The 24893-nt window shown below is 37.2% G+C and overlaps 1 protein-coding gene across 1 annotated transcript in view; it reads right to left on the reverse strand.

Annotated features, from left to right (window-relative positions):
* LOC120534551 (mucin-19-like) overlaps positions 1–24174 on the reverse strand; it is a 75818-nt gene extending 51644 nt beyond the window's left edge. The window contains exons 1-7 of the mRNA XM_039762146.1: positions 24104–24174; positions 19998–20030; positions 16214–16246; positions 14711–14942; positions 11050–11179; positions 6859–6922; positions 6523–6620 (exon numbers count right to left, since the gene is read on the reverse strand). Of these exons, the coding sequence (XP_039618080.1) occupies positions 6523–6620; positions 6859–6922; positions 11050–11179; positions 14711–14942; positions 16214–16246; positions 19998–20030; positions 24104–24155 (642 nt within the window). The 5' untranslated portion in view covers positions 24156–24174. The remainder of the gene's footprint in view (positions 1–6522; positions 6621–6858; positions 6923–11049; positions 11180–14710; positions 14943–16213; positions 16247–19997; positions 20031–24103) is intronic.
* Between the last annotated feature and the right edge of the window lie 719 nt (positions 24175–24893).

Here is a 24893-nt window from a genome sequence, read left to right on the forward strand (position 1 = left end):
TCTGACGAGAGGTTTTGGATGTTCTCCAAATCAAGCCGCTGCAGCTTTGAGGACAGATGTTGCATTTTTCATTTGAAAGCATTAACTGAGCTAATCGTATTGACCATGGTTTTCTCTTTTCCTTGCAGCTGTAAATTCTGATCATTCAACATTTTGGTCAGATCGGAAAAAAAATGCCAAGTCTAGCGGCCATTGATCGTTATTAAGTTGCTTGTATTCTGCATGTTTAATGACAAGGAGAAACTCCTTTTTCTCCAGCCAGAGGTCTTGAAATCTCGGCAGAATTTCTCCCTAACCATCTGTCTCAACAAAGGCCTCTTTTATCATCTCTCCATCTTGGAAGGACGTCTTATACTTAATGATCAAGTGACTCACCCGGAACGATGCTTTGGTTTGTCTGCTTTTGCTTTTGAATTCAGCCGAGTGAAAAATGATGGCTGTCCGATTAACTGTGATTTTAGTTCCCTCTCCTTTCTCTTTCTCAGATCACTTTTTTGAAGGAAGTCAGTTTCATAGTTTTTATGAACCATTCGAAAGGGCTATTTCCACATTTTATTTCTTTGGAATAGCAATGATAGATTGACAGATCAGATCATTGTGAGAGAAGAAAATCCTCTTCCAATTCCACATCCAGCCCATAATAACATTTTTTTTAAATCCCTTCTTTAGTTGATATAAATTGGAAGGCTAACTAGATCACTTAGATAGCCGGAGTTTTGCAGTAGCTTACACGTTTGATTGCGCATGCAAGATGACCAGTGTGTTAGAAGAAAAGAGATCTCAGACTGGCCGCCCTGTATGTCAATCAAGTAGCAAATGCCATAGGGAGGATATATGATAGACTGACATTTAAAAAAAATTTTCTTTGAATGCAACGCAATCTACCTGCACTCCCTTTCCAATCTACCAGTCGATCGCGATCGACGTATTGGGCACCCCGGTGTACAGTATATCTTGTCACTGTTCAAACATACATGTTACCTACAGTAGGTATTGGCTTCAAAAGCTTTGTTGTGAAAAACTGAGATTTGGAACTTTGTGTTATTTCTGCATCTTTATTTTGTAAAGATGTTATTTATTTTTACTCATTTGTTATTTTATTATTTGAAAATAGCAGAATTTGCACAGTATTTTTAATTTTTGTCTGTCTTATTACAGCATTTGTAAAAAATAAATAATTAATTATGATCAAACAGTTACTCTGTACTTGAGTAGTCTTTTCACAAAGTACTTTTTTACTCTTACTTGAGTAATTTTTTGGATGACTATACTTTTTACTTCTACTTGAGTAATATTATTTTGAAGTAACGCAACTTTTACTTGAGTACAATTTTTTTGGCTACTCTACCCACCTCAGTCCCTATCAAAGAATATCCCACAGGGGACTAGAAGGGAAGTAAAGGGTGGTTTGTACATGGAAGACACAGTATACAAGTATTTAAAGGGTGAAAAGGATGTTTAAAGTCAGTAAGTACAAAAGCAATCTGAAAAGCTGGAGAGACATCTAACGTCAATGAAAGCTGACTTGATAGAGAGTCAAAAGTTATGTTTTTTGGTACTGAATAAAAGTATAATTTTTTAATTGTAACAGGACTTCATCTGTTAGCATGAACCACCACTACCACTACCAATAGGCTACAATTTAGTTTTATTCAGTCAATTGTATATGATTTGCATAGGGGTTACACATTTTGCTAATTAATTTAAAATGGCACACAATTTATTTTTCAACAAATGAGGGGACTATTCCAAAATGTGTTTAAATATTCTTTGGCTCTGTAACTTTGAATTGGACAAAGCAGGTATACATTATGAATTGTTGGATTAGTGTTTGACGAAGCACTTCCTTAAACAATTGATAATTGATTAATAACTGTATAAAAATGTATTAATCTTATAAATATGAGATACATAAAGCATTCTAAAGTATAAGGCTCTAATTGATAAAAGGGTGGCTGAACAGGTGAGATGTTTTGGTGTTATCACACTTATGCCACACATTATGATGTCCCAGTTTGTGTTTAAAAAACTGCAAATCTACAGCTTTCAAATACAATTCAAGTTATGTTACTGCCTTGTTGTTATACTGACAGCTTTTCAAAGAAGAAGGACAGGATGTGTCATTTTGTTGATTCATTGGGTGATTAGCCATCAATCAAAGCAACACTTTTTTCAACCGAGGAAGGTTTGAAAATGAAATGGCCAAATGGCCTCATACTAAAACATGGCATACGGACAAAACTAAAAATGTGCGTATGCACAAAAAAAATTAAGATGCATAACACTGTGCATAAGCAAAGTTCTATGCACTTTCCCTTTATAAATCCCAAACGACGTGAATTTTAACACACATGCACTTGTCTACAGCCCCACCCCAACTCCTCCCAGAATTTCACCCATTTGAATATGCAAATCAATATAAATTTCCCCTTCTATTAAGCATTTCATTAAAAACAACGGCAAAAGCATATGGAAAAAAAAGAGATTTCATCAAATGCAAAATGGAGGTCCTGTTCAGTGAAGAGTAGGCAAGGAAAAACATACTATCTGGTGGCTTAAGCAGCAACAAAAGGAAATTGATGGAGTGGAACAGTATGGTGAAGGCACTGAAAAGTTCAGATTCAGAAAGTCACATAGAGTCCAAGATAAAAAAGAAGTGGTCAGACATCAAAGTCGCCATGAAAATGTGAGTTGCAGCCCACCATCTGAGTATCATATGGAAGCGTATTAGGTCCACAGAAAAGAAAGAAAAAATAGGGACACAGGGAAGAAAAAAAAGTTTTATGTTAAGATTAAAATCAAAAAGTCAACTTTAAACTTGAAATTTCCGTTTTAATCTCATAGTTCATTTTGTCATTAAAGCAGAACTTCATAAACTTCATCTTAAGATCGATGTTTAATTTACTACAGTTTCTCAAACCCCATCGTAACTAAAGTAGCACATTAAATGCTTTGAATTTTAAGTGTTTTGCTACATGCTACTTAAATGGCATTCTCTTATGCCGACATGAGTGTGCAGAATACATTACATTCAAGATATTACAGCTGTCTGAACATTTTAGAATACTAAGATGTAAACTTGATATTATTTTCATGATGAAATGTATTAAAGCATATATTAAACATGTAAGAGCATGGTGGCACAAAATTAGCGCTGCTGCTTCACAGTTAGGCGCTCACATCCCAGGTGTCCTCTGCCTGAAGTTTGTATGTTTTCCTGGTGGGTTTCATCATGTGCTTCTGTTTTCTTCCAAAGGCATGCAGGTTAGAGAATTTAATAATGCTAATTTGACACTACTAATGTATGTATGTACTTGTATTCACCTCATGATATGCTGGAACCTTGTCTAGGGATTGTTCCTGCCTTGCGCATGATGCTTGCTAGGACAGGGGCATCCCTGGATGTTATATAATAAAACATTTATAATGAGGATTATTCAATGTTCCTTAAAATGTATAGTTTATAGCTAGATTTACTATCACAAAGACCTTTATTGTGTGGTGATTGGTTATGCGGGGAAAGAAAATGGAAGGATAAGAACTAGGAGCTGGTATGTTTGATAGAGCGCACATCTGCAATAAAGAAATAATTCCAGAAAATGTGCATAGCTTTATACCAAGTTTAGTTTTTATACATCTCATTGTGAGCTTGGAAACAGGCATATGTACAATTTATACATGAGGCCCCAGGATAGGTGGGAGCAAGTAACTTTCCTGTTTGCACTAGATGTGAGTCTGGCATCTTGCGAGGGGTGCCACATCTCATGTAATGTATAAACAGAAGTGTATAGTCTTTGAGACTCGCAGTTAGCAGGGCTGCAAAATCAGAATACTTAATTGATGATACAGAATGTGTTTAGGTTTTTGAAACCAAACTACTGTTTAATACTCTAATAACTAAAATATGTGGTTAAAGCACAAATGACATGTATGGTATGTGCACATGGAAAGATAAGATAAATTGAGTAGCCCACAATCATCATGATTTTATTTTTCTCTTTAGAGAAATTTACCAGCGCCAATAGCCCTCACACACTGTCCCCCATTGTTGCACCGCGAACAAATCCCCCCTTTCTGCCACACCACACATGAAATTCAAGAGCTGAACTATATATTTTTTGTAAATTTTAAAACAGTGCACATTTTAGTTTTAAATTCAAATTCTACACATCAAAAGTCATTTATGAAAAAAATGTGCACATAAGAAAAATATTAAAAGACACACACACACAAATTATCAGTACAGTAATACCTTGTTATGCCCACCTCTAAAATGACACCTGGGGAGTGGGGACAAATAAAGATATACTGTCTTTTGTATTACTTAGTGAAAGAATGAAATACCCCAAAAAAATGTTTTGTGACTGCAGTTATTTCCTGCAGTTGTTAAGTCAAGAAAAAAGTTGAAAACCACTGAGATAGATGAATAATATACTGGCATGGTGGTTCAGTGGTAGTTAGTACTGCTGCTTCACAGCAAAGAAGCCTGGGGTTCATTTCATGGATGCTACCTAACTGGTGTTTGCATGTTCTCCTGCATTAGTTTTCTAAGGGTGCTATTATTTCCTGCCACATTCCAAAAACATGTGGGTTAGGTGAGTGCTAAATTGGGCCTGATGTATGTGTGTGTTCACTCTGTGATAGGCTGGTACCTGGTCCAGAGACTGTCCTTACCTTGCGCCTTGCTGGAATAAGCTCCAGATTCTCCATAACACTGCTCTAGATAAAACCTTTAAAATGTATTGTGGAATATGGCCAGCCATTTATCCCGGCCAATACCCCGAGGCCGCCAGATGGAGCTCTTCCTGCAGCCTGGAGGTGCCCTGAAGACCAGCAGGGAATTCTGGATAATTGAGTTTTTATCCACAGTCCTGCTGGATACCGTGGGGGCCACTAGATGACGCTGCAGGGAGGAACAACATTTATTTGCCTTACGCCCCTGACGTACGTCCAAGTCACATGGACAAGGGGAATGACATGCTTCCAGGGTAAAGAAAAGGACTTTTGATCTGACCCGGAAGTGATAGGAGATCACATGGACTGGGAATTGGAACACTTCCGGGTCAGGGACTATAAAAGGATTGTGAGAAAGCCCAGACGGCGAGCTGAGCTGGGTGGAAGGGTGGCAACGCGTCTGGGAGTGGTGGATTGTGATTATTGATTTATTATCGTATTGATTAATGAGTACTGTGGTGAGGAGGGTGCTTTGTGCACTGTTGTTAATAAATATAGCCTACGTTTGGACTTTTATCTGGTGTCTGGAGTCTTGGACAAGGGTTCAAAGGAGCGATAGTGCCCCCTATCTGTCACAGTATGTTGTATAATTTATTATCATTGAATCTTAATTTTCTTACTTTCAGAAAAGTTAAGAACAATATTTGTTATTTATAAGTATAAAATGTACTATTTTTAACAGCTGTTCCTAGCATGTTGTAATTAATTACAGTTAGGTGTTCCACCTGTTATTTCAACAATTCTGACAATAAGAAGCCATCATCTTTGGTTAATCTATTGTAAAATTTGGCATATATTGTATTGCACAACATAATTCATTTGTCAAATTAACAATTTTCAAAAGATAAAGTTCTGTGATTTACTTTGATATATGGGAAATACTTTTAGTATTAGCCTTGAATTTTTCTTGCACTGAGTCCAATTTAAATGTGAATCCAGTCAAACTTGCATTTGTGCAAATCAGAGACCTTTCTTCTGACCACACTGCAATGTTCCTGTATACGTGTGGCAATTGTTTTTGATGTCTGCCCCACGTATACAGCTGGATATGAATCACATGGTATGCTATGAACTGCTTTCCATGTCTCTGCTGCTAATTTATTGCTTTTAGCATTGCAGTGTGTTTGTAGGCTTGTGTGCTACTTTGATGCCTGATCTGGACAGGATATGTGTGGTACCTTCTGATACTCTGTGATGATAAGGAACAATCTGCCAGGTGGGAGGGTGGGGGGCTGTGTGTGTCAGGATGGAGTCGATTGTTTGCTGGGGTCTCTGGCATCTCCTATGTAAGCATTGTTTGATGAATGTCTTTGGGTAGCCATTTGATGTGAACAGTTGGAAAAGATAGCACTATTCATTGTTTTAGCCTGGTGTGAACTCTTCTGAATGGTTATCTTAATGCAGCTCTATTTATGTGATAAGGCATAATTGCTTGCAAAGTGTAATATTTTATCTGCAAAACATTCCTTAGGGTAAACATCTGTAATAAGGATATATAGTAAATTACATAAACAATGCAGAGAATAGAAAAAAATTAATTTAGATTTTATTAGTTGACAGTAATACTACATAATATTTACTATATTACATCCAAAAAACAAACTTCATAAATGGACCTCAGATGTGATTTTCACATTTCTTGGATTTGGGCTTATTCTAGCATCACAAATAATACAAAGTGTATCCAAAGTCACAGCATATGGTAAAAATGTTTAGAACTTGGCAAAATTAGTCAGAATAAAACTTGTGCTTGGAAAAACATATACTTATTTAGTGAATTAATCTCACCATTTTGGTTTTTTGACAGTTTGCTGGTTCAGGTAATGTTTGACATTCATTGGTACTAGGAACTTTACTCTGCTGGAACAGCGCTCCAAGATTACTGTCTGAAGTAAAACATACAAAGATACTTTTGTTAAATCTGTGAAACTGTAATATTCACAAAGTTATCATGTTATATTTGTACACTTGCCATTCTCTCAAGTTTTAACCTCATAAAAAATTGCTAAAAAAATTAAAAATTAAATCTTTGATTTCTAATATTAACTATCTGTGTTTATCTTGCACATGCTCAGTAAATTAAAAGTATGCATATCATCAAAAAACATTTTTTAATGTACTTGCCATCTGTTTGGTAGTTTCCACACAATCCTGCTGTTTTCCCACGGTAATCAGAACGTAGCTGAACCTGTAAGGAAGAATGGGTGAAAAAAATGAAGACATTTTAATACTTTAAATTGCATATATAAAGGTATGTATCCCAGTTATTTTTGTGTGTCTCTTTTTAAACTTTCAAGAAAAAAGAGCCAGAGCTGTAAATATTGTAAATGCCCGGTCCCCTTCATTATTAAAACAACCTTACTAAAATATAGAAATGTATCCATGTTAAAAAACTGAAAAGTAAAATATAATGCACTCATTCATTTTAAGATGTAAAAGATATGATGTTAAGCTGAATGATGCCTGTACAATCTTTGTAGTTGCAGTGTTATTTTCTGTTATAAGAAACTAAGCGATTTTAAATCTGTAAACATACAATAAAAAGATATATATTCGTATCTGAATGTTCTCCTATCTTCAGTAGTGAAAGGAAGGAAAACATACTGCACAGCAGCACCAACCTACTTTCTAATTTTGAATATGGTTCTGCATCAACACAAGCATTTTAATGCACTAAAGTAAAGAAATCCTCTCTCACAAGAATTTATTCTCTCAGAAAGTGTACATATCTGACACATTATGTGTTATGTAAAATGCCCGGCCGGGACGCCCCTGCTGCATATGTTCCGGGGTAGCCACCATGGACAGCTCAATACCTACCCCGGGATGCTTGGTGGCAGCCTCCCTGGCCTACATTGATTCCCCAGTCTCCCGCGTGGCTCCATGGGACATGGAGTCCTCCACAGCCTGTTTGAGAGCTGGGGTGGCCACTAGGGGGTGCTGCCGAGACTCAAGAAGCCGGCTGGACGAGTCATCAGCCCCACCCGGAGGTGCAATTGGGACCAGGTGGTCAAGTGGGGCTATAAAACGGGCCATCCTCCACCACTAAGAGGCCAGAATCAGGAGGAAGAGGACGAGGTTGCCTGGGAGGAGTGGTGGTACAAGGTGGAGAGTTGTTGTTGTTGTGTTTAAAGTGCTTTGGGACTGTGTTGGGCCTGTGGGACACGGGGAAGACGTGTCCCATGGCTGAAGAGAAAATAAAAGTCTGTGTGATTTTTACACGTGCCTCTGTGTCAGTCTGTGCCAGGTCGGGCACTATATAGTGCCTTTATCACAATTGTTATGAGTGTTAATCTGTTAGTTCTTTACTTTCACCTGTAGCAATCCTTTTAACCATGAGCAACTATAATTTTTCCAAGAGTATTAAGTAAAGCTTTTTTATATATAAAAATGTTCTAAAATAAAAGTGCACTATGGTCTGGATCAAAAACCCTCAATAGTAAAAAGCAATTATAAATTACCAATGCCGGTTAATGTGTAATTTAGTTTGTTAAAAATGTAATTGCTTTTTAAAAACAAACCATCACATTAGTTATTCTAAAATTATTAATTAATAAAGATGCAGCATCCTGAATAAAATACCTATACATATTTTTTTCCATTTAAGCATAATTATACAGGATCTGTCTCCACTGACTCAATGTTTGAATTTGTAGAAAAAAAATTAAACTGCTCTGTTTTTTTTTTTATTTTATCAACATTTTAGCAATTATCCTTCACATTTGTGATTTAGATATTGGTATCCACTTCACAAAAATGGCAATGTACAGCTTGTGTTTTCTCTGTTTCAGCATAAGAAAAAGACACACACCTGCAATCCAAAAGTGAGTAAATCAGAGGTGTCCTTACACATGTAATTCTCTCTGTTAGGCTGCCTTTTTATTCTACTAAACAACCAAATTCAAGCACACTACAGTGTACAGATGCAGCCACCAAAAATGATTGATTAAAGACCTAGTCTGTGACTTTATAAAATATTTTTTTTTAAATTCTTTCCAAAAATGTTACTGAGCAGGGATATGTTTTAATTGTAAGGCTCAGACAGCATGTAAAATGTCTACCTATAGTCAGTGGCAGAGGTGTAGCAATGGGGACCTCTGAATGTGTCCATGTGCATAGGTCCTTGCAGGAACCTCCCCTTGAAGTACAGCATTGACACACTTCAATGACATAAACAGAGACCCACGTAAGGGGGGCCCCAGTCTCCATTGCAGGAGTAATTGCGACGAATGTTACTTTTTAAATTGCATTTAGTATAATCAGAGCTGATTACATAAATCATTAAGAGGATTTCTATATCTAAAAGCAAAAATTGAATTGACCCGGTTTGTTCAGACAATTCAGCCGTTTCTGATTTGGCTTCAGTCAGTCTCTCCAGTCCCAGTTGTAATCAGCCCGTGGCAAAAATCAGCAGCACCAATTTAGAAACAAGGAGAGTGAATGACACTGAGGCAGGGGGTGTAAGAAGTCAAAATTGAGTCCGTCAGTAATCCTTCCTATCACCGTTACCTCTGGAGAGAGAAGTTTTTCATATTTAAAGCGGATTAAATCTTACTTGTTATCTGTCACGTGCCAGGAGAGGCTTTCAGCCCTGGCTCTAATTTCAACAGATAGAGCAGTGTGTGAAGGTCTTTGGACCTGGAAGATGTACTAGTTACATTTGCTGTAACCAAAGCCTGTAAACACCAATTTTACTGTTACTGTAATACCTTAATGAGCCTTATTTAAATATTCTATTATGTGCACTTTTTCTTTATTTTTTTTAAATATTATGATGTGCAATTTGGACGTATTTTTTATTACCACGTCCATGTTACATTTACTGTATTGGCATTTTTTTAGCTTTTCACTAATACAGATTTTTAAATGTATTTTATTCTATTATTATTGTTTGTCTATACATTATTGTAGTGTTTTAATTATATACAAAAATAAAATAAAGCATATGAGTTTATTAAATTATCTGTTGATCTTATTAATTTAAACTTCACTCAAAAATAATTGTAATAAATTCTGCCATGTCAAGACTCATGGGTGACCAATAGAACCGAGCGTGTTCTGTGGCAAATGATTTGCAGATTTATTCTCAACGAGACAGATTTCTTTGAGTTCTATTTCACAGCAACAAAACCAAGCATTTCTGATGCAGCAGATCAACAGGCTAAGTTCATAGTTGATTATGTAGGAAGGTCTATTTTGAAGTACCCCAAATTAATTTTTACTATGTTATCTGTGAACAAGCACTTAGAGGTTACCTTCAAAACATGGCACTGTTTCAAAACTGTGATAAAAAAAAAGTGTAAAACTATTTTATCTGCTTCCCTACCAAAAGAAATAAGATTCTGAATTACTGCTGTTCTGCCATGATCAACCAGTACACTCTTTGGTATATACATTTTTTAGTCTGAGTGAACATACTACTTTTGTTACATTTCCTTATAGAAAAAGGTTTGATTGCATATAGCATGTCACATTGTTGGTCAACACAATTCTGGTCAGAAGTGACTGTAAAAGAGCTGAAGAGAACACTCAAAACCTTGTCCATTTCTCCTAATAAGACCATTGCATTCATTAATACAATGCACACAGCTGTGTTCCTACTAAGAGAATCATAACCAAATCAAAAGCCTGTGATTAAAAATGATGTTCACAATAAATCGATCCATTCTAGTGATACAAAAAAAACCCACAATGACCTTAAAAAGGCTCTCAGGCTGACAAAAAAGCTAATAATGGGACAATGTAGAGATATAGTATTGAATTTGAGGGCACTGGGGCATAATGGCTTGCAAAATGTATCACCAACTAAAAGGTGAATACCAGCAAAATCATGATAACTGGTAAACTGGTAATAGGTAAACTGAATATTTTATTTTGTTTTGTTCTGGGTTCATAATGTACAGGGAGTGTAGTGCAACACCCCTTTGCAGATTTGCTAGCCCTTGTAATCACAAGACATTTTAAAACTCTCACTGTCATCAACATTGAATGCACAGTTGCTACAACAAAACAGAATAATAAAGCAACTCACAACTGATTACTTTTAAAAGACACTTTTAGACATTTAATGGATCAAACATCTGTGATCACCTTTAGATTACCAAAAGATTATATTTCCCTAGTGTGTAACTAATAAAGTTCTACAAAGGCTTCTGAAGCAGTGTTCTTTTTCCTTTGTTATAACTAGCAATTGTCACTTATAGCCAACATACAGTATGCTTAGTTTTCCTCTTACCTTCAATAGGATCCAGAACCTGCCCTTAGAGCATGTCCTTCATTGGCATAAAATGAAAAAAGGGGAGAATTACAGCTTACCCATACTTTAACTATGGTGCTTCCTTGGGTTTCCCAATACACTTTCAGAAAATGTCTTCTGCTCTCCAGTATTTTGTAAATGCCATAATTATATATATGAATTGTTTTCTGGTCATAAGGAAGAGAAATGCTGCAAAGTAAAAACAAATTTTAAATTGTGTAACATAACATAACTTTCTTAAACCCATTTATTCCAGTTCAGGACAGGAAACTGTCAGTACTGGAAAATAGCCCTGGACAGGATACTAGTCCATAGCTGGGCGCACTAACTGGTACACTCACACTCGTAACTGTAATGTGCTTTTAGAACCATTACTTAATCTGACTTACATACTTTCAGGTATGTAGAAGGAATATCAGAACACCCAGATGACAGCCACACACATGACACATTGCAAAACAAAGAATGGTATGAAACCCATTTAATCCTGTTTTGGAGTCACTGCTTATCCTGAAGCGTTGGACACTAGATGAGAGCCAACCTAGGGCAAGTCATCACCCAATTGTAAGGCATAGTCTCTCATATACAAAACAGGACCAATGCTGAGTTGCCAGGGAATATAAATTTATAAATTGCACATTTTGTATCAGCTAGAGGAATATTGGAGCAGCTGAAGAAAACCCTAAGCAAGTACAGAACATGCAAACTCCACAAATTCAGTGACTATATATATATATATATATATATATATATATATATATATATATATATACACTGCTCACAAAAATTAAAGGAACACTTTAAAGAAACACATTAGATACATCAGATCTCAATATGAAGTTGGATATCTATACAAATAACGACAGGGCAATGTCTTAGGAACAAAAGGATGCCAAGTCTTTTAATGGAAATAAAAGTTTTCTGCCTACAGAGGGCTCAATTGTGTAGACACCCTAAAATCAGAGTGAAATGAAGATGTGGCAGGCTAGTCCATTTTTTCAAAAATTTAATTTCTGCTACTCAAAATGCTTTTCAGTATCTTGTGTGGCCCCCACGAGCTTGTATGCATGCTTGACAACGTTGGGGCATGCTCCTAATGAGACGACGGATGGTGTCTTGTGGCATTTCCTCCCAGATCTGTATGAGGGCATCCCTGAGCTGTTGTACAGTCTGAGGAGCAACCTGGCGGCGCCTAATGGACCGAAACATAATGTTACACAGATGTTCTATTGGGTTTAAGTCAGGGGATCGTGAAGGCCATTCAATTGTTTCAATTCCTTCATCCTCCAGGTACTGCCTGCATACTCTTGTTACATGAGGCCGGGCATTGTCGTGCATTAGGAGGAAACCAGGACCTACTGCACCAGCGTAGGGTCTGACAATGGGTCCAAGGATTTCATCCTGATACCTAATGGCAGTCAAGGTGTCTTTGTCTAGCTTGTAGAAGTCTGTGAGTCGCTCCATGGATATGCCTCCAAGATCATCACTGACCCACCACCAAACCAGTCATGCTAAACGATGTTACAGGCAGCATAATATTCTCCACGGCTTCTCCTGACCCTTTCACGTCTTTCACATATACTCAGGGTGAACCTGCTCTCATCTGTGAAAAGCACAGGACGCCAGTGGTGGACCTGCCAATTCTGGTATTCTATGGCAAATGCCAATTGAGCTCCACGGTGCTGTGCAGTGAGCACAGGGCGCAGTAGACATTTGGGCCCTCGGGCAACCCTCATGAAGTCTGTTTCTGATTGTTTGGTCAGAGACATTCACACCAGTGGCCTGCTGGAGGTCATTTTGTAGGGCTCTGGCAGTGCTCATCCTGTTCCTCCTTGCCCAAAGGAGCAGATACTGGTCCTGCTGATGGGTTATGGACCTTCTATGGCCCTCTCCAGCTCTCCTAGAGTAACTGCTTGTCTCCTAGAATCTCCTCCATGCCCTTGAGACTGTGCAGGGAGACACAGCAAACCTTCTGGCAATGACACGTATTGATGTGCCATCCTGGAGAAGTTGGACTACCTGAGCAACCTCTGTAGGGTCCAGGTATCACCTCATGCTACCAGTAGTGACACTGACTGTAGCCAAATGCAAAACTAGTGAAGAAACAGTCAGAAAAGATGGAGGAAAAAATGTCAGTGGCCTCCACCTGTTAAACCATTCCTGTTTTGGGGGTCATCTCATCGTTGCCCCTCTAGTGCATCTGTTGTTAATTTCATTAACACCACAGCAGCTGAAACTGATTAACAACCCCCTCTGCTACTTAACTGACCAGATTTATATCCCATAAGTTTCATTGACTTTATGCTATACTCTGATTAAAAAGTGTTCCTTTAATTCTTTTGAGCAGTATATATTGTGGTGAGTCGCTGGGGCTACGACCCGGCCAGGATGCCTGGAGGGACCCGAAAGTGGCACATATGTCCTCCAGGCCACGAGGGGGCAACCGCCCTGGAACAGAGGAGGACCAGAGGTGAGAAACAAGGAGGCTTACGCCTATTTTAACCTGTAGCCACCGCCAGGGGGCACCCCGAGTCGTAGGAGGCCTGGGATAGATTTACTTCTGCCACACCCGGGAAGATGGAGGAGAATCCCTCCAGGGTTGCCCGGAGTGCTTCCGAGTGCTCTTCCACCACTCCAGGAAGTGACGTCAGAGGGAGCACCTGGAGCATATCCGGGGGAGAATAAAAGGCCCCGCCTTCCTACAATAGGGGAGCTAGAGTTGGGAGTGGGAGCAGGACAAGGCTCCCATAGAGAGAGGAAAGGCGGCCCAAGGGACAGAGTGAGAAAGGCCAAGTATTAAGGTGATTGGGACAAGAAGGCCCAGTGGACTGTGCAGGACTGAGTTGTGTGAATAATGGAGGAAAAAATAGACCTTTTTATAAAGATGCGGTGTCTGTCGGATGGTGTCTGGGCATGTCTCACAATATACGTACACACAACACACATTTACAAATGTTATCATCAAAATAATATAATTTATGGAGGATTTGAAACAGTTTGTAGGTTTGTGCTAATGACATAACTTAAGCTACTATGGATTATAAATGCCAGTGGGGGAGTGCATACATGAGTACTGCTGTATATTTGCTTACTTCAAGGTGACAAGTTGCCGCTCTTCAGGGCTAACACTGACTTGCATATTGGTTGGCCATTGTGTAAAATGGTATTTTATCAGCTTTTCTTTTTCGCATTTTTTCACAGATTACACACAGGCTGTGCAGTCAGAGGATGAACCCAGTAAAGGTGGCAATGTTTTCTCTGCCTACGTTGCAGTATCAGGAGGATTTTTAACACAAGGAGGTCAAGACTCAGGTCTAATAAATCCAACTGATTGATATTTTGCGAATCTAATGAAAAATACTCTAAACTGCCTGATAACTGTTCCCCACAGGAAAACCCACAAAACTATCTGGGCTGCAGGTTGGCGTTTACCGGAGGCAAACGATCGCAAATGTAATGTCATATTGAAGTCAATTAAGTGGCTCCAGAAAATTCAACTTAAACGCCTAGGTTGCTCAGACCGCATTTATTTAACCAAGATCTGAACACCCATATGGACAGGACCTGATAGATATAGTTATCACATGACTAGTTCATGTTTTATTACAGTAACTTATTCTTAAATTATTCTTACAGTCCTATGCTTTTGCATTATTATTGAATCTAATGTGACATAAAACATACAAATTGTAAAATATTTTGAAAGAACATTAATAGTACCTTTGTCCATCAACTGATATTACACCATTTTTAATAACAGTGTCAAGCTTGTCCACGGTGATCTGTACTAGGGTAAAGTAACCATTGCGATCTCGCTGGATATTAATGTCAAACTCAGCACTGCTGTCAGGAAAGTTGAAGCGGCTCAGCACTAACTCACAAGTTGAATTCAAGTAATGGAGAGTTCCTTGGTAGGTTTTAAAGGACCCAGTTCCATATGCACTGCATTCATCTAAAATCAGAAAACATATTCTTTGCATAAAAATGTTAACTTGTTTTTTATGTTTTGTTTGCATGCTTAATATTGTGGTTAAACATTTTCATTTATCTGTGTTTTATTAATGTTACCTTGGCAAAGGAGCAATGGCCGTAGAACCAGGTTGAGCCTGATACCTATACCAAGGCATCTTTTCACATATTTATATTCCATGTTTCTATATTTTAGATAACCTACACAGTGAATTTCGCATTGCAAGATAGTGGCAATGTGGAAAGTGTGTAAGTTAAGCATGCAAATAAGACTTTCTTTGTACTCTGTACACATGACAATAAACCAGAACTGAACTGATTGCACTTCACTACATTTTTATTAAAGCAAAAATACTGAAGAAATGAAAAAACAGAGCAACACAAACCAATTACAAAATTCTTTTACCACTTATTGTTAATACCGCAGGAAGAGAACAACTTGTTTTTCCGTGAGTAAAAGTAATTAGCAACCTTTTACTATTTCTTATTGATATATATTTTTTCAAGTTCAGAATTTTCAGATGATTCTAATTTTCTGCTTTGATATCAGTGCAGGTTGATTCATAACAACTTTATATCAACTTTGAACAAATGAACCAATGAATCATCTTGATGACATTATCAAATACAGCTACTGTTGCTGTTCACTGTAGTACAGAGTCTGGCAGCACTCTCTCTGTATCCTCACTGCAGTTGCCTTCCAGAGTCAATGTTTAGAGCTTCTTTTGGCTGGTGACTGGTGAAATCATTTACTGTTATATACAGTTCTTTACAAAACTAGATATGTAGGACAACTTTACACAGGCAGACAGTCCCTGAAAGTTGCTGGATGCTGTGTAAACAATGCTATTTAGCAAGATAAACAAAATATCAAAAACACCTACCTATAAGTCACACTAATATTCATGCTAGTTAACCAATCCAAAAAGATTTAGACATCTATAAAGAGCTTAGATCATCTGGTGTCAACTGAGCCATGTTCAGCTTTCTTCTTATAAATCTATATGAATTTTGTTTTGTTGTTTTTTTATAGATACTTTATAATTTTCTGTAACTTTAATCATGTTTAACCTTTTTGTACACTTCATTCTCATGGCCAGAGGATGACAGCAAATAGCACTACTGTCCCTCCTCAATGTTGCTCTCTTGTTTAATATTGTTTTCCTGAATCATAACCACTTTTCTTTTTAAACCCTTTGTATTTAAGAGATTACACTCACAATAGTAGTATATTAAGATAAATAAAATACTTACCAAAGGTTAAATCGTTTGCAATGGAGGATTGACCTAGACACAAAACACATTTTATTACAATCACTGCACTTGACAATATAAACCTTGAAATCATGAGTCATATTGTAGCTTTCACTACCTTAAGGCAGAATATTCAACAGTTTAAATAGAATCTGCATGTCTTTTCATTCCTAATCTTGATAAAAATAACTGGATAAAAATACAATATAGTGACAGGTCATACACTGTATTTAATAATTAAATGGCTTGTGAGCAGAAAAAATAATTCACTTTAAAAAAAAATAATCATTTCCTATGAGATACATAAAACAATTCAATTACACTGTTTAAGATAAAGTAGAATATTTAATTTTCACATACACATATTAAACTAAATGTACAACAGAACATTTTTAACTAAAGAATAATACTATTTAGGCTCACTACTGGCTAAATTTATTTTACCAGTCCACTTTAATTTTAATATCAGAGAACAGGGTTCAAATTCTGTTCTGGGATGTATGTGTTAGTTTAGTCAGTCACTCTGAATTGTCCAAGTGTAACTGCAGAGAACTATATTAGCTCCATTCACATCTGGGTTCAGCATGTGTGGCTGAGTTAGTTTGCTTTATTGTGAACATTCTCAATTTTTTTTTTTTATATACTGAAATTCTTCTGTTTTATATATATTGTAAATTTTGTTTGATGTGAATGTAATCATTGTATCTGTTGTATATAGTTCCTATTTGTCTGTTGTAGCGGGGTTGTCGCTTTAATTAATGCAACACCCACGGGACGCGCATGTAACGTACAGCAGACTCCTGGCAAAAACTGGATGACGCTTTTGCAGCTAAGGCGCTTCTCAATGCTATCCGTCTCTTGTATAAGTTGACAAGTTTTAAATAAGTGTTTTCTGTATGAAACTGAATGGAAACATCACGCCATGTGGTTGTCGATGTGCTTTAAGGTTCTGTGGTCACTTTTGGTCGGCAGAAATGGGCTTTAAAAGTGTTTGGTTTAGCGGAGATTCAACCTCATTGGTATATTGTTTGGCTTGCTACAGGAGACCGAGAGCGCCTGACGTTACATGTGCTGACTGTGCCTTTGCCTGCTTGTCTTGTAGGTATGTTGCAACGTTAATTATTGTCCTTCATTATTGTTGTTTATATTCAATTGTTAAATTTGTATTTATTGTATTTGTGTATACATGTTTAATTTAAAAAAAAAAGCTGGATGACGCTTTTGCAGGAGACAGAGAGCGCCTGACGTTACATGTGTTGACTGTGCCCTTTACTTCTTGTCTTGTGGGAAAAAGCTGGATGACGCTTTTGTAGAATAAACGGCAGAATTCGGGTATTGCTGTGTCTGTCTTCTTCCAAATCACCAGTAGCCATTCTAAAGCCGCTACACATGCACATTTCGTTAAAAAAAAAATCAAAGCCTTTGTTGCAGCCTGCAGTAAACTACATAAACTGTACACATGCACCAATTGTGTACAGAACTCCCAGAAAAGCAGCACCCTGAGGTCAACGCTGACAGTACATCCAATCAGTTACAAAATGACTGAAGCCTTCAGCAACAGGTTTGTCAGGTCCTGCAAATATTTCCAGACCAAACAGGGCCGAGCACCCATTTAATGGAACCACGGAACAGCTCAATAGAGTACCAAAATGGTTAGACACTTACACGCACAATTACACAAAGTTAATTTAGTAACACCAATCAACCTAAAACTCCATGTTTGGGGTTCTGAAAGAAAAGGTGGATCACCCAGTGAAAAATACACCTAAACACAGGGAAAACTCACACTCAGTGGTCGGGCACAGTTGAAACATGGGAAGCTGGATTTGCACATTAACCACTATGCCACCATACTGCCCAGTGTGATAATGTAATGTGGAGTTTGGCAAATGTTTTATTTATTAAAATTACTTTTAATATAGGGTTTATTGAAAGCAGCTCTAATCTTAGGTGGACCAAGTGAGCCCAGAGGTGAGAAACATGTGACAAAATATTACAAGAAGCCAATTAGAAGAGAAATAAACAGCTGAAACAGGAGTATGACAGGTTAAAATAGTGTCTAGGGAATGAAAAAGAACTTCAGAAATGGTAAGAATAAAATAACGTTAACACTTCCTGTGTTGCTCACTTTCAGAGTAACATGGCAATTCACAGCTCAAATGACTGGAAAGGCTGTTTTTTTTGTTTTCACCTGTTAGAATAAAAAGTCATTTACAATGCCAAAAAATAAACCTTTTTCAGCTAAATAAATACATCAACATTCAGAATAATTTGGAGGAAATACAATAGTCAAAACCAGCAAAAGTGTTATTGTATAGCTTTATATAGGAACATTTCATTTTCTTGTATTCAGCTGCCTTTCTGATTTTTTTTATTTAGCTAAAAGCAATATGATGTCAGAAAACAATGAAGCAGAAATTCTAAGACCTTTGAAAAGTGTGCCTGGCATCCCAGTTGGCTGGCCTGAAATAATAATAATAATTCTTTACATTTATATTTACACTTTATCTCATTACTTAAAGTGCTTTCATAGTGAGTGGGAAGCCACTTCAATCACCACCAATATGTAGCACACACCTAGATGATGCGACAACAGCCATTATTGCACAAGTATGCCCACAAGACATTAGCTGTTAGGTACTGATGTGATGAAAGGGAGAACCTATTAGAGACACGGGATGATTAGAGGGCCAGAATGACTAGGCTGAGGTGGGCTACTTAGCCTGGACATCGGGATACAACCTACTCTTTACCAAGGATGCCCAGGGATCTTTTATGACCACAGAGGGTTAGGACCTCGGTTTTATGTCTTATCTTAAGGACAGCACCATTTGTACAGCACAATGTCACCATCACTGCATTGGGGCATTGAAATCCACACGCAAACCACAGGGTAAGTGCCCTCTGCTGACCTCACCAACACCTCTTCCAGCAGCAACCCCTGCTTTTTCCTAGATGGCCTCTCATCCAAGTACTGGCTAGGCCTGAACATGCTTAGCTTCAGGTGGATGACATCTTCTGAAGCGCACTGAGATGACAAAGTTCTGATACACCTTAACAAAGGCATTTGGAAAAATTAGTTCTTTAAGATTTGAGGGTTGTATTGGACAGGACATGAGTCAGGTTATAATGTGTGTGCTGTGAATGTAAGGTGACGATGATTATTTGGCCTTCGGGTTCAGATAGTTATGAAGAAACTGCAATAATTTGCTTGTTGGTCTGAAAATTCTACTGTTTCTTATTGGGAGCACACCCTTTTATTTGATACTTTGCCAGGTCATGGTATCAACCTTCTTTGATGACAATAGGCTATCCAGCAGAGCTTCGTGGAGACATTCTCATATGGAAAGAATTAAATGTATATAAAAGGAGTAATTGTGATATTGTTGACCAATAAATTCCATTATCACCGCAGTATGCTTTTTACTTAATCTGACAGTACTGTACTTCCTTTCATGAAATACAGTATCTTTGAAGTAGTTTGTTCAGCTCTATTTTTTTCTGCTTTTTGAGGTTACTTTTTATGGGTTTTTAGATTTGTTCTAGGCTGCATCTGTTAATTATTATTTTTTTTTTTTTAAATAAATGGTAAGAAAATATGAATCATTTTACAACTATATGCAAGCTTGTATATTGACCAGAGAAGGTTTATACCTTATAAATTATTATATGTATGGTTTATATATTCAGTACATTTGTTTTAATCATTTATGACAACAAAATGACTTGGGATAATATAATAAATCTAAGAAGGAACAAATGTGTACATTTCTTAGCAACTTACCATTACTGCTCCTGTCACCCTGAGAACTGATACCTAGTTTAAAGAAAAAAAAAGTTTGCTTATATTTTGAACTTATATAAAAATATCAAAAGAACAATGTCTTATCAAATCCAAATAATTTAGATGCAGGATTTCCGTTGGACCACTTTTGCTTTACCATGTCTTAGACTGTAGTAGCTGTAACTGCAATGAGAATTCAAGCAAAATTATACCTCTTATTGGCTAAGTGAACAGATTACAATATGCTGGAAATATATTGCATTAACCCAGAAAGAACAGGCAAAATTCATAAAGAAGACACCCCAAGGTGAGACTATATCTATATATACAGTAAATAGTATTCACTGTACCATTGCACCACCCATAGGAAACATGAAAATTAATCCATACTAAGAAATGAGAATTAAAGTGGCAACTCTTTTTGGATGTGATTCAAATGTCAATCTAAAGTACTGATCCCTGTATGTATTTCTTCTAACATAAAGGGTAATTAGAAAAGTAACCGCCCATTTTCTGCTTGTGTGTGTGACTAGAACAGTGACCAAAGTCCCATCTCTTAGGGGTGTATATTACATCAAAGACTTTAAAACGTGTGCATCTTAGTTTAAACCATTGCATCAACATGTGTGAACAACAGGAAAGGCACCAATTTAAATGTGTTATGAGTTTGCATTGTATAAAAAAGAAATATTCCTGTGAAATTGTCATCATATACTGTACTGTATATAGTGCCTTGAAAGAGTGTTCAACCCCCAACCCTTTTTGATCAGTTTAAGTGGGAATTTTTGTTGGTACATTAAACTCACATTTTCATAGTACTGGTCAAATAAGAAAGAAAATTATAATCCATTAAAAAAAAATAATCCCCAAAAATGGAAATTTGTAGTATTCATCAGCTCATTGAGTGCTTGGTTCAGCCACCAACTAAATGTTTTGGATAAGTCTCTATTTATTTTACAAAACATAACAGAGTAAGATTCTTTCTTACAAAATCTATCAGGTTAATTGGGGAGAAGCAGTTGGCAGAAAGTTTTAGGTACTTGCCACACGTTTAAAGAGGTTAGAGCCAGGACTGTGACTGGGCTACTTGTCCAGTTTGATCCACTTCATTGTTTCTAATTTTAATCCACTTGATTCTTTCTCTGGCAGAGCGTTTTGGGTTATTATCATGTTAAAAGCCAAACTTCCACCCCAGTTTAAGTTTTCTAGCAGAGGGGAGCAGTTTAAATGTCTGTGTTGTGCAGCATTCATGTTCACATTAATCCTGACCAGATTACCAGTCCCTGTTGCTGAAAAGCATTCCCACAAAATGATGCTGCTACAGTCACATTCTGCCGTGGAGATTGTGTTACATGACTGATGTGCATTGTTAGATTATGCTACACATACCCTTTAGTGTTAAAGACAAAAAATTCTGATTTAGTCTCATCACACCACATTATACTTCTGTCCCAGTGCCATCTTGCCCTCCCAGAACACTAAGCTGGATCAAGTGGCTTTTAGGTTAGTTACGGTACTTGGATGGCTCATCAGCAGTCAACTTTGGTTATTTGTGAAAACACTTACTGAGTGTAATATGTGTTAATTAAATGTTACTTCTTCTGGCAAGAGTTTGTTAGTTTCAGAAGTAAACAAAACTGACAATAAATTCATGTTCTAGGGATTTGTTTGGTTTCAGCAAGCTGGATACATAGTTGACTTGGAGACAGAGAAGTGCCACATTTATATTATTGTCAACAATAAGATATTATAGATGACGACACTTTTGTTTAAGCTTTAGAAAACAAATCAAATCTAATGTTTGTAATGTATGTTATGACGGATACAAATGAGGAACTGCTAATCAACCTGAATGACTGCATTATACAAATGGTAAAAATGCTTCATGAAAGTTAATTTCCTCATATAAAATACCGTATAAAAGGAGAGGTTGCCTCAAAGCCCAAAAATACACTTTTTAGTAAAAAATACACAGGCTTGCCCAGCATCATTGAACAAAAGGCAGGAACCAATATGAAACAGGCCATCACAAGACACACTGATGTACAAACTCATTTATGTTGGGTTCATTTAGAATTACCAATTAAACTAACTCCAGCCATCCATCCATTTTCCGACCCGCTGAATCCAAACACAGGGTCACGGGGGTCTGCTGGAGCCAATCCCAGCCAACACAGGGCACAAGGCAGAAACCAATCCTGGGCAGGTTGCCAACCCACCGCAGGACACACACAAACACCAAGCACATGCTATGGCCAATTTAGAATCGCCAATGCACCTAACCTGCATGTGTTTGGACTGTGGGAGGAAACCCGGAGCGCCCAGAGAAAACCCACGCAGACACGGGGAGAACATGCAAACTCCACACAGGGAGAACCCGGGAAGCAAACCTGGGTCTCCTAACTGCGAGGCAGCAGCGCTACCACTGTACCACCGTGCCGCCCCTAACCTAACTCCTAGGTCTTTAATTAAGCATCTAGAAAAACTCCACATAAACACAAAGAGAGCGTGGGATGCACACCTGCCTGTCTCTAAACCTGTGAGGCAGTAGCATCATTGAGCTACCCAGACTTATTTGGAGCTGCATAAAAACAGCATAGCTGCTGTTTGACTTGTAAAACAACTAAAGCAAGTTGAAAGTCACATTGCATGGTGGAACAGACAGACAATAGGCTTAAATAATGGAAGGAAAGATGAGGTGTTCATGTAAGAAGCAAGTCAGTCAAAAAAATTTAACTGCTGCCAACACAACAGATAGTCATCTCTATACATCTAAGGAAAAATGCACAGAAATGTGGATGGAGTGGAAAGAGTCAGTCTTATATAGCAACATGTCCTGCAAAAAACACTACATGTCTATTGTGCAGAAAAGAAGGTCAGTTAACAGAGATGTGCAGACTGTCAATGTGAGCTGAAAGACACTTATTTTGAATGTGAAATTCAAACACATTCAGTGAAAAGAAAATCAGCAAAGAGTTCCCTTTAGGAAGACATATTCTTACATACAGTAGTGTGTCAATTACAGGCCAGTTTTCAGTTTTACTGGACTGATTTAAATGCCACAGAGAAAAAGAGTATTATGAACAATTCTTAGTCTGCAAAGAAAAGTAAAAGGAATCAACAACCACCAATGTCAGATTTGCTATGTTTGCAAAGAAGCAAGGATTGCAGGAGCATCGGGAGCTTTTTACAAAAGGTAAATATGGGCCATTATATGTGACATTGTAGAGATAGTAACATTAAGGAGCCCAGGGCAGAGGTGTAGCATAAATTAAGTGTCTACAGTTATAAAATTGCATAAGTGCCAATGGAATTTGACTTGTCTAATTCAAATAGTGAGCCTTTAAGAGCAATACAAAGGCTCGAAAAAATGAATTCTATTTCCTCGTGCTATCCCTGCATAATTATCAAATGAAAAGAATTGTGCTAACAATGCAGAACATTTGTTTATAGAGTGCCTGGATTAGAAGAAGAATTGAAGGAATTGGTAATTAACACATAACTCTCTGTATGAATCAGAATAATCCTCAGCAGTCTGGAAGGTGAGCAGTGATCTACTTGAAAACCTCAGAACAGTAATATGTTAAATAACGTTACATGTATAATTCAACATTAGACTAGAGCCTATCCTGGCTGAAGAAGAGAAAAAAAGGCATGAAGCAGCCCTGGACAGCTGCTAGACCATAACGGGGAGAACATTAAATAGGTTGTGCACATGTTAATACTACATGTTACTGTAACTTTTAAACATTATGTCCTTTATTTTTACACAAACTGGAAAAGATTCTATTATGTTATAATTACTCCACTGAAATTGTAGAAAATGTATATGCATTTGTATGATAAATAAAAAACAAAAAGTGTCAAAATTCTGAAATAATTTAGAATTTTGAATGTACACCAAATTCTGTAAATTCTTGATAGATAGATAGATAGATAGATAGAAATGTATTTGCACATACAATATAAAATCATAATCTAAAATATTTAAAAAAATGCAAACCAATATAGAGGTGTACGACCTTGAAGTCTACAACTATTACACCCATTGTCCACTGACTGAGAGATAGATAGATTATGGTTTAATGATGTTTAAAATATTTTACCTGGGATCAGAAAAACTCCAAGTAGGAGGAGGAGTGCCTCTGCACACCTCATAGTGTCAGAACCTTCAACACCACTGATGAGGCAAAAGTGGTGGAGCAGCTGGAAGTGGTCTTTTATACTTCTGTGATTCATTAATTTCATTTGACAAGCATGAGGAAATAAAAGCAGACAAGGAACGCACCCCAAAAAATTTTACCTGAAGGAACTTGCAACATTTTCTGTTTTCCTTGGTGTAGGTGATATTCAGACTGGAAACCTGTTTGGCTAGTTATGTTTAATATCACCCATAAAATAAATTACTATTAATGACTGAAGATACTTATGTTCTGATTAAAAGGCATACGTTGTGTAGGTTTTCTTATTTGTCATGTATTTAAAACAATGCATCTAGTGTATGTTAGACTTTTAAATGTAATTTTATAATTACATTCTCAGTGTGTCCAAATTCTGGTACTTTTACCTCCAGCTGTTACAAGTATAACATCCTAAATGTTAGCAAATATAATAGAGTTATAGACCCATCCCTGAATAAAACTGGAGAAATATGTAATTGTATATGTGCACAAGGACTGGCACAGCTTGTTCCACCAAAATAAGGGCAAACTGTTTACAGTGTAACTTTTGCAGAAATACTGTTTTGAACATAAAATTAGTGAGAAGTGAATCAAAATGACACCTTTTATTGACTAACTACAAAGATTACAATATGCAAGCTTTTGAGGCAACTCAGGCCCCTTCTTCGGGTAAGATGTATATGACAATATTGTAATCTTTTTAGTTAGCCAATAA

The sequence above is a fragment of the Polypterus senegalus genome, chromosome 8 (genome assembly GCF_016835505.1).
Source record: "Polypterus senegalus isolate Bchr_013 chromosome 8, ASM1683550v1, whole genome shotgun sequence".
In the NCBI taxonomy this organism is placed as follows: Eukaryota; Metazoa; Chordata; class Cladistia; order Polypteriformes; family Polypteridae; genus Polypterus; species Polypterus senegalus.